Below are 11,095 nucleotides of genomic sequence, written 5' to 3' on the forward strand. Positions count from 1 at the left end.
TTGATGTTTTTATCCTCAGAAAGGCCTTGCTACAGCAGGGAATTGGGGGCACTGATTCTGTTGAGCCCTTTCACCATAGTCTTCCCCACCGTAATTAAGCTAAAAGAGAATACCATAGCAATTAGCAGGCCTGTGACACAGCATTGACCATGCTCAGTGCTTCTCTAAATCTGAAGGTGATGCCTCACAAGTAGAGCTGGGATAGCTGGGCTTTCCAAACCCTGGCAAAGACTTGGTTTCCTTGGTATGTATGCAATCTCTGAACCCTACTGCTTTGAAATCACTGAGGAAATGGCTACAGGAAAGGGTCTGTGCAGTGACTCTCTGACCTGACACAGGGGACCCTGCACATCATGCTGAGACCAGTTAAAAACATGGTGAAATAAAGTCCTGGGTCATCACGATCGGAAAGCAGCCAAGAGGCTTTAATTGTGTTATTCCATGTTATTAGCATATGTTAATGTCTGAAGCATCATTAGAGATAGTAAAAGAGTAGATACATCTTATCAGGGCATGAAGACAGATTACATTCCTAAAAATTATGCCTTAGTACAGGCTGATATTCTCTGTATCTATTCATGCTACCATTCTTTTTTCCATTCTGTTTCCTCCCTCTCAGAGCAGTAACTTTCTACCACAGCACTGTAACTGAGAACACCAGCCTGCTGCTGATTGCTTTTCATTAACATCCATTTAAAGGAGAGAGAGAGTCCTGTAGTTGTTCTGGGGATTATGAACAGTAATAGCTTCCTTATGGGAACTTTAGTTTGCTCCTGGGATTTGCCTGCACTAAGCTTTGGGCTTTTACTTTGTGATCACTTACAATAAACCACACTTGAGGAAGTGCTCTAAGCCCCTGTTAGAAAGGTAAGGGCCCTTTTCTCCCTTGCCTGGTTTTAGGCCTCACATTTGTTTTACAAGTGACTCTCCCAGGCTATTGTGTGGTCTGAGTTGTCTCCACACTGCATCTCTTTCAATCCACCGGACACCTCCTGCCCTGAATCTGTTTCTTCTTTTCACCTCAGTTTATCTTGCCTACAGTTGAAATACTGTGGGAATTTCCATGGAGGCTTCAGGGGAATACCCCTGTCTGGCTGGTTTCAGCTGGATGCCAAGCCTGAACTGTGGCTGCAGGCAAAACTTCTTGTGGATAGCTGATCTCATGAGATTGCCCAGCCCGGGGCAGGTATACTACAAGAAGGCTGTTGGGAGCTGCAGTGAGGTCAGCCTGCATGCTGCGTGTGAGCCTACAGCCAGCCCAGCTCCTGGCTGTGAATCCTGACTGACTTCCTGATGCAGCCCACAGAGCTGTGCATTGTGGGGCACAAACCTCCATCACCCTGCTCACAATATTATACTCCCTTCACTTCTTCCCTTCAGTTGTTCTGCCTTCCCTCCACGCATACTTCATTTATTGAGCTGTGTGTCAAACACCACATACCTCACCCCAGCATTCACCCTCCCAGCTGCACTGCAGAAAACTCTCACGGAAACCTCTGCCTTCTCTGCCATCCCACATGGACTGTGCTCAAGTCCTGGCACTGTGGACCCTGCCTCCCTCCTGGTACTGCCTGTGCCAGTGCTTCTGAATCTGCTCTGTGATTCAGTGTGGATTTGCAGCATGACAGTGAAGTCCCCATCCCATGGAAACTGAGAGAAGACCTTTTTGTGTTGTGAGAAAGTAACATTTAAAGGCATCCCTTGGGCTACTGTATTTCACAGCCCAGCTGGTGCTCTTTTGTGTGAATGCCGCTCTCCTGAAATGCCAGCTTTGGTCTTAAAGAGAGGCAGCAGAAGGTACGGCTCCCGCTCACTGTAATTGATTCCTCATCACTCATGGCTAGCCTTTATTCTTCCTTTTGATTGGGAAGAAGGAATAATACAGATTACAAGGCAGATGTTAAGACTGCCTTTTTTGCGAAGAGATACCAACAGGCTTTCTGGTGTCCTGGGATTTTCATTGTGTTCTTCTGTCTCTGGTCAGCTGGAGATTTACCACTAGATAGATGGCCTGTCTTTGTATGTGCATCACCACCAAGTGCCCTTAGGAAATGCCAGAAACATCTGATGGAGGAGATGAAGAAGGGAGGACGACTACAGAAATAGGTAACAAAACTGGCCAGCTGGATGTGGATTCTGATATAGGAAGCTGGGCATGACTGCAGTATAAAACCAAGCTAAAGGGGTGGCTGTGGCAGCTGTCACCCAAGAACAACCCGGATGAGCCTTTTGTATTTCCACTGATGAAGGCATGATGGCTGGAGAGCAGGTCCCACTTTGGTTTTTCTCCAGTTTGTCACCAATGGAAAGACAGAAGACGCTAGGCACTCCCATTCTCTAGCATCTTCTTTCTAAGGTCTCAGAGCACTCATAAAATGTTTGGTACGTTTCTGAGTTCCCCTCCAAGCTAGTGAATGTTATTATCTTCTTCATCATCATCATATCATTCCATATCATGAGGCATGATATGATATGATATCATGAGCAAAGTGCAGAGGGTAAAAGCAATTTGCTCAGGATCATGTGGCAAGTCGGTGTCACAGTGAGGAATGAGGTCCTTACTCCCCACACATCAGTGACGTGTGCATTGGTCACCTCCTGCAAAGTGGCATTTGGATATATAGTCTCTAGAAGGCACCTTTGGGATGTTACAAGCCTGAGGTGGCTGATTCGGTCTGAACTCATGTGATGTGCTGAAAGCTACACAGGGAGTGAGGATAGTTAATGAGGCATGAGAAGGGTGTCACCAGGTTGCACAGAGGTGGGTGTGGGCAATTGTGGGTTCACCAGAAGTCAAGAGCTATGGACACCAACTCACGTGTCCTCACAGTCCTCACACTACCAATATCTATGTAGGCCTCTCTTTCCATTTGAGTCAGAGACTTCATCTACCTTGTGCTTATGGATTTTGAAGACTCTAAGTGGGAACCTGAAGCAAGGTTTGATTTTAGGACAGTGGGCTGAACCCAAAGCTTTCACTTGGAAAGCACAAAGCCCTGCAGCACTTTTTCCATCACACAGCTGGCTCTCTGGCCAGACTGAAGAGTATAGATTAAGAAGCTCTGAGCAATTAGAAAGGTGACTCAGGGCTTTCTGTAGCATAGGATTGCCATGCTATATGGCTGTGTCTGAAGCTCAGATCTGCAGGTTTATTTCCAAGCACCTCCATCACAGGACACATGGCCTTGAACTGGACTGACAGAGTGTGACAGACCAACACACGGAAGAGGAGAATACACTAGAAGGCCTATACAGTTTTTAAGGCCTATGTGAGCCCAGTTCAGATGTGTCAAAGGCTTCATCCCTATTTAGTTCAAGGACTTGGAGTCTCTGTCGTGCCTCCCAGAAGCACATTCCTGGTGACAGAGTGTTACTGGTGAAGGGAGGTTTTGTGGTTCCTTCCCAGCCTTGGGGAGGCTTTGTAAGCTAGCAGGACTTGCAGGTAGGGCTACAAGCAGCAGATCTGACCTCCCTTTGCAGCTCTGACTGATTTGTAAGACTGTCAGGGGCACATTGCACAGCTGTCCTGACCTTCAGTTTTCCATGTGTAGACAGTGATGGTTACTTCTCTGCTAATTAGAAACCATCTGAAGAAAATCTGCTTATACACTGTATAGTTTTATTAGAGGATTTGGGGGCCAAAAGGTGTGAGGACACGAAGCTGTCAGCCAGGATATGCTCAGGCTTGGTTTAGGTTTAGGCCAGGCATTCACAGCCAGTGCTTAGGAGGCACTAATTTGCATTCCAGATGCTTTTCTGGGTCCCTTTGTATTTTGCCTTCCCTTTTTTCCTAGGGCACCAAAGTTCATTTGCTGCCTGATTTGTATTAGCGCTGGCTGCTCAGCCAAGCTCTTGTACAGTGGATCCTAGCTGCAGTCCCTGAATGAGGTTGGAATAGCAGATGGTTTCTTTTAATCCTTGCTTGCTAGAAGCTTCATGTTAATTCTTCATTCACTTTCAACCCCTCACCTTACCAGCTCTGGAGTCATGCAGTGGCTGCTGACATCAAAAGAGAGAAACAAGCTGTGTCACTCCTCATCTTCGGTTATGTTCTGCATCCAATGTGGGAAGCTGGGTACCTCTGGGGAAGGGCATTTGACAGAGCTATTTCCAGGCAGAAGGATATTTTCCCCCTTTCTCTTATTCAGATTTGACTTATAGAAATTAGCAGTAAGCTCTGCTGTCTCCTTCCCCAGTCTGACTTCATCCCAGGTGATGTTCAGACAACTCAGGGAAACACTTTTTCCCTTTTGGACTCACAGTCTCACTCTCTCCCCATTCAGTCAGGCCTTCATCTAGTTTTCTGAGACAGCATAACAGACTCCTTCCCTTAGTGCTAATGCTTTTGAAAATATTTCCAGGTGATAACCATGCCCTTTTTTTCTCAGTTCACTAAATTATATTATATTTCATTCTTTTAATCTTTTATTGTAAGTCAGACACTCAGAATCTAAAAATTTCATCATCTTTATTATAAGTCTCTGAACTCCCTATGATTTTCTGATAGCCAGCCACTCAACAGGGGTACTTCCAGGTCCATGTCCTTCACACAATGACCCTAAGGCTGATGTGCCAAGAAGGAAGAATGTCAAGATATCATATAGGAGGTTATATAAGAAAGGACTGTTCAGTCTCTTTCCATGACCTCTTTCTGCTGCCTTTCAGAAGGGCATACACAGACTGGAATGCAGTATCCTAAGCACAGTCTGAATATGGGCATATAAGTAAGGGTTATTATTGCCTCTCTGCTCTCAGATGTAGTACTTCTGTGTATGGAGACCAGAAACACTGATGAGCAGCAGTGTGACTAGGGTTGTGGTTGTTTTTTTCAGTTCACAAGCTGAACTGAAAAAAGAAAAAAAGTGTTTCAGTTCAACCCAGAGCGAATGTTTAAAAATCTATTATTTTCGCTGAAACAAAAAAGGAAAAGAAAAGTCAGTTGTAGAGATTGCTGAAAGATATACTGTTGGAAGACAAATTGAGATAGTTTCATTTGTGGTGGAGGGTAGTGGGGGTGTGACGCTTTTTTCAAAGCATAAAATGGAAATGCTTTGAGATTTGTTGGCTTTGTTTTTTGTTTTAATGGCAGACAAAGCCTTTCGGGAATTGTTTTGGTTGAAGGAGCTTGAATTCAGTGCTAATTCACAGAGTATTTGTGTCACTCTGAAAATGTATGGGCTGGGAGGGAGAGGCAGTGTGGTATAGGGAATGCTGCCCAGCGCTAGCAAAGAACTGCTTCTTGCTCCAAGACCTGCATCCAGGGCAAGTAGCTACTGAGCACACAGGTCGTATTTCTGCAGCTAATGACCAGGGCCAGGGGCAGCAAGAAGGCATTACGCTACAGAGTATACATCATGTGCTTGTGGTGAACTGGGAGAGGGGAACGTGAGTCCTGGGCTCTCCAGTTGAAGAGGGATGTGGAGAAGCTGGTGAGGCTCCAGCAGAGGGTTATCAGGATGGTACCTGATACCTGGGGGAAATCCTGGGGAAGAGAGGTTGAGGGAGCTGGGCTTACTCTGTTTGGTAAAGAGGAGGCTGCTATCAGCCCTTGGCTTCCAACTATCTGAAGGGTAATTACAAAGATAATGGAGCCAAATTTTTCTCAGTGGTATTAGACAATATAACAGGGGACAGCAGCCACAAACGGTAGCTTAGGAGGTTCATATTGGACATTAAGAAAAGCTGATCTCCTGAGAGGATTTCAAGACTTAACCAGGCAAAGCCATGCTACTCTGATCTAGAGCTGGAGACAGCTCCAAAGAGTAGATTGGGCTGGACACCTCCAGAGGTGCCTTGCAGACAGCATTTTTGTCAGCTGTTTATTGCACTGGGCCACACCAGCCACGCTACAAGCTTCTTTTTCATCATCCCATCATCTCTGTCTTCATCTGGGTCTGTATCCTCACTTGAATAGCCCAGATGGATGAAACATTACAAGTGACGCGTTTGTGTCAGCCCAGGAGAAAGCTGGCTCCTTCCAGAGGATACCGTGGCGCTGGGGCTCTGCAGACTGCCCCTGGTCTCAGTGGGGCATGTGAATGTGATGGTGGCATAAGGCTGGGCCCCAGAGCCACCCCAGGCTGTGAGCACAGCAGGCTGGCTTACCTGCCTGCCCCATGATGCCAGCGCCCAGTTTCTTTCTTACAGGCTCCTTAAATCTACTGGTTCGTGTGCGGAACAAGCGGGCCATCGACACGCAGGTCTGGTCACTCAGTGGGAACCGGGGGAACATGTGGCAACAAGCACATGTTCCCATCAACCCACCAGGGCCCTTCCAGGTAAGTGAGGTCCACAGCTAGTAAGAGATTTCCCAGTATGGGTCTGCATCTGTGGCACAGGGGCTGATCAGACACAGGAAGGGCATGGGGGAGCTCTCCTCTCCCAGGCACCAGAGAGTGATTGCCTGGAAAGTTCACCAGCAAGAACTTAGTGGAAGCATGAAAATCAAATCCACTTGTCTCTGAAACCATCCAACTCTGTTATGCACAAGAGGTGGTTTGGTACTATAAATTTGCTGATTATTGTTAATCTGGGAGATGCTTGTTGTAGAGCTCCTTCTAAGCACCAGGTCTGTGCAACAAGTCTCTTGCTCCTGAGCAGCTGAAGGATGCTGGCCCTGGGGTGCCAGCCTGTTGGTGTAAGGTGACTCTGAGTGCTAGAGGTTTCTTATAGTGTGCGCTACATCAGCCCACCCTCACTATCTCTCTGGCTTACGAGTGTAGGACTGCCTGTGAATATGAACTGGGTGGCCTGTATCTACTGCTTGTAGAGTAGTTTATGAGTACCAGGGAAGTGTGCTGCTTTGTTACTGGAGATTTTATTGCTGATATTAGTGCCCAACATGTTACTTTGTTGTTGCACAACAGCTTGTGAGAGCTGGGCCTGTGCAGGCTGTTAAGTTGTGGTACTGTGGCAAAACACCCAGCACAGTTTTGAGTACTACAAAATAATAAATAAGAATTTAGTTACTCTTGCAAGTGCTGTTCAGTATTGGCTGTTTTATTAGTGCAGAATACTTAATAAAAGCAGAGCTCTACATGCTCATTTGTTACTCTGCACACACTCAGCATTAACTTACATGCACAGAGGTTGGTCCTGTAAGCTGTGGGGCCCAGTCTCCAGATCGTATGAGTACTGAAGAAATAGGGAGGAATCATTCACTTGGGGATGTGCACACATGCTCTGTCTTTCCCTATCCACCCCAGGCATACTGCCTTGTTGTTTCAGAGTGACCTATGCAGGCTGTGCAGTGGTTTGTCTTTTTCAATGTTCACTGTGGTTTGAGCAAGTATTAGCTATTCCTGGGGGGAGGTGGGTGTGAGTTTGCCAGTGCTAAGAATAAGATGAGAGGGAATGGTTAATGGGAGGAAAGTCATGACTGGAGGTGGATTTGCCATGATGGAAGAGAGAGGGCCTATGTTTGAGGATGTGCTGGATGATAGGGATGGATAGTGCACTCGGCAGCATGACTTATACCGCACTGAGCATTACTCAGCCCTGAACAGTCCCCCTGTGCCCCTCCGTGCTGGATGGGCTCTTGCAGCGTTGTAGGGCTTTGCAGCCCCAGCACTGGGCTGCAACTGGGGCTCAGTGCATAGGGACAGGATGGGACTGCTGCTCTCTGCCTTTCCCCATTGCCCCAGCAGGCAGTGACTGAGCAGTACCCAGGCTGCCAGCAGAGGCGGGGGACCATGGGGACCACTGAGGGAGCTGAGGCTGACACAGCCGCAACTGTCCAGCTTGGAGAACAGCAGGGCGAGTCTCCCTGCTCTTCCTGATGTGGAGCGAGGGTGGGAGGCCAGGAGCTGACCCATCAATCAGCCCAGAAACAGGCCCCCTGCAGGGAACCAGCCTGACAGCTGCCTCAGGTATTGAAGAGCATGGTGTCCTGAGATGGCCGTGGAGCAGCCATGAGCAGCATTAGCTTTCTTTCGGGGAAGTGCTTTGGATTCTGTGAGAGGAGGCATTGCCCCTGCGAGAGAAGAGGGAGGTTGGGAATAGGAACTGCCATAAAAGTCAGCTGCTAGTGTTTGAATCCTCCTGAGAAATGGCTAAGGCTGTGAGAAAGAGGGACTTTCCTTCTAGGGCTGCTGGGACCTTATGACAGCCAGTCTGTGCCCTACTCATCCCTGCAGGGCCCCGCAGTAAGGCTATTCCTCCAAAGGGAGAGGTTCCTCTGCATCCTCAGCCTCACTCTGTGCTCTGTTGCTCTGCTTGCAGATCATCTTCGAAGGCATCCGTGGCACAAGCTATGAGGGGGACATTGCCATCGATGATGTCACTCTGAAAAAGGGGGACTGTCCGAGGAAACCTATTGGCCCAAATAAGGGTGAGAGTGTGCTTACCTCAGAGGAAAAAGAGTCAGTGTGAGTGCACAGATGAATGCATGTGCTAGGGATGTTCAGCTGATTTCGAACCACATTCATGAATGGATGGGACCCAGCAAGATGGTCTGACTGTTTCAGTCAGCAGAGGGGCTGCCAGGCCCTTGAAGTTGTGCTTTGTAGTTGTGAGTCAGCAAGAGCTCAGAGGAATAACCAGATCCTTTAGGGACTGTGCTGCCAGATGCCAGCTTGCTGAAGTCTGCATTAATATCTTGGGGTTGGGATCTCATCCCCGACATACATCACAGGTAGCTAAAGGCTTCTGCAGTATCTTGTTTCCCAGAAACACTAGACACAAGAACTTTGGAAAGAGAGAGATCTTCAGGCTTTAAGGGCCTCTGCAGCATTAAGTCAGTCCTTCTCCAGCAACAATATTCTGCATCTTGGGGCCTAGAGCCAGGGAGAACTGAGCTTCTTCCCATTTCCCTCCAAGCAGAGAGGTATAGCCAGGCAGAGTATCACACATGCTGGGGTAGGAGCAGGCTACCTGAGCTGGATATTGCTTCTCCCCCTGATCCTCACAGTGGGTGCTTCAGCTAAGCTGTAAGCATCCATGAGACCATGCTCCATGTCTTCCCTGGGGAGATAATTCCCCAGCCTAATCCATCAGAGTCAGATAGTCAGCTTATGGTTCCTTCAGCTTGATTTTCTCCCATTCCCATTAGCTGTACAGTGGTCTTCAACACTGTCGCATTTCTTGTTCTTCAGAGTTTACACCAGTAAGGTATTTACACACAAAACAATCATTGTTCAGGCAAAAAAAAAGACAGCTTGATTTATGAATTTAAAGTCAGAGCTAAATCCTTCCTCTGTCATCACCTTTTGTATCCCACTAGCCCTATCTCAGTCCAACCACATCTTTCACGTTCCAGCACTGCAGAAATGGAGACAATTCCAGTCTCACTAGCATGTATCATAGCTTAAAGCCATAGCAAGGTGCACTGATGTTAGTCCTTGAGTGAGAATCACTAGTGTGCCTCTTGCCTCAGTGTAGTCCTGCCTACACCCTCAACAAGATGCGCCAAGTGGGCAGGAGAGCCAATGTTCAGTGTATACAGACCAGAGCCAATCAGAGGCTTGCGAGCAGGATGTAATTTTTAAATTTATTTTTGAAGGAAGAATAATTATCAGAAACAAAAACTTTTTGAGAAAGAGTCACTTTCAGCAATTTTAACTCCAAAGGTGAAAGGGGAAACAAAACCTCAAAACAGTCAGAATACCCTAAAAATTTTAAAATTCCAGGTGAAGTTCTAGGTCTGTTTTAACCTAGATTGGCCAAGCTCTAGCCAAAATACCAACAGAACTTTTTTTTTTTTGATTCAAGTTCAGTCTTCTGGGGAAGAAGAGAGGGTTGGTTTGCAAAAGTAACTAAGATTTAACATTTGCTCCTGACCTGGAAAAGAATATTTTTAGAAAGCCTTGAAAATGTCCAGGGAAGTGTAGAAAGATCTTTCAATAGATCTGGGATGTGCTTCATGGTTTGGGGTGGGAGGGCAGGGTATGGCACTAATGTGCATTGACTTGTTTGATACATCTGGATCTATCCCATCAGTAATTGCCTCTCTTTCTCTCTCTCTTTGGCTGGTAGCGGTTGCTCTTCCAGGAAGTGGAGTCCCAGTCCTGCACAGCCCTTGTCTTTATGGCCCATTGACTTTCTTCCTTTACGTGCTGCTCAGATGATGGCAAGCAAGTGCTCCTGTCTTCGGACCGAGACATTCCTGCTCCTTTCCTACTCAGCCACCTCTGCTCCTCTTCCTCCCCTCCTCACTGGCACACCAAAGTGTCCATATGTTACCAAAGACTGATAGGCATGATCACGCGAAGGGGTCTGGTTCAGAGCTGGAGGACTCCTTGAGAAAGTCATAATGTCTAAAACAAACAAAATTAAAAAATAAAGACAAAAACAAAAAAGCATGTGTGTGTGAGAGAGAGACAGAAAGAAAGAGCAGAAGGAAGGAAGGAAGGAAACAGAAACACACAGAAAAGAAGGAATGAAAGACAAAAATAGGAATGAAGAAATGTAAAGAGCAAATGAAGGAGGAAAAACCACCCCCATGTTTCCTTGGGAACGTTGGACAGGGCTTCCTCAGGGAAGTGGGGACTTGTTTTAAACAAACAAAGATATATTAAAGCACAAATTTCTACTGGAACAGTTACCCTCTTTACTGCAGAGTCCACTGCCTGGTGGACATAGGCCGCAGTGCTCCCCTTCGGCTCTCCAGGCCCTCCTGCGGGCTGCGGCTGCCCCACTCCAGCTGCAGAGCCCTACAGTAACATGCTGCCGGCCTCAATGTGGGGCAGCAGCTGTCCCACGTGCTGGTGGCTGGAGCATCTTGCCTCACACTGCATGTGCTTCTGCACATCCGCATCTTCCAGGCTCTCGTGTTTAAGTGCCCCGTGTGTGATTTGCTTTGGCTGGCACTGCCTTCCTTTCTCCACCTCTCTGTGCTTCCCACCTTCTAGCCCAAAGAAGATGGATGAGGAATGGACCCGTCGCGTGGACCATGCTGAGAGGTGGAGAAGTCCTGGCTGAATCCGGCTGCAACACTGGCCTTTGAAAGCCTCCTTCTCTCTCAGCACCTCTTGCTGGGCAGAGAAACTGTGAAGGCAGATCTGAGCTGCAAAAAGGAGGGTCTCTCTGTGGGGCTGAGGGATGCAATGGGATGGGGTGGGATGGGGTGGGGTGGGGTGGGGCAGGAAGGGGGGAGCCA

The 11,095-nt window shown here is 47.5% G+C and overlaps 1 protein-coding gene across 1 annotated transcript in view; it reads left to right on the forward strand.

The window, feature by feature from the left end:
• Positions 1 to 10,534, forward strand: part of MDGA1 (MAM domain containing glycosylphosphatidylinositol anchor 1) — a 147,376-nt gene extending 136,842 nt beyond the window's left edge. The window contains exons 15-17 of the mRNA XM_013943794.2: positions 6,148 to 6,278; positions 8,221 to 8,329; positions 9,973 to 10,534. Of these exons, the coding sequence (XP_013799248.2) occupies positions 6,148 to 6,278; positions 8,221 to 8,329; positions 9,973 to 10,064 (332 nt within the window). The 3' untranslated portion in view covers positions 10,065 to 10,534. The remainder of the gene's footprint in view (positions 1 to 6,147; positions 6,279 to 8,220; positions 8,330 to 9,972) is intronic.
• The last annotated feature ends 561 nt before the right edge of the window (positions 10,535 to 11,095 follow it).

Source organism: Apteryx mantelli, chromosome 3, assembly GCF_036417845.1.
Source record: "Apteryx mantelli isolate bAptMan1 chromosome 3, bAptMan1.hap1, whole genome shotgun sequence".
NCBI lineage: Eukaryota > Metazoa > Chordata > Aves > Apterygiformes > Apterygidae > Apteryx > Apteryx mantelli.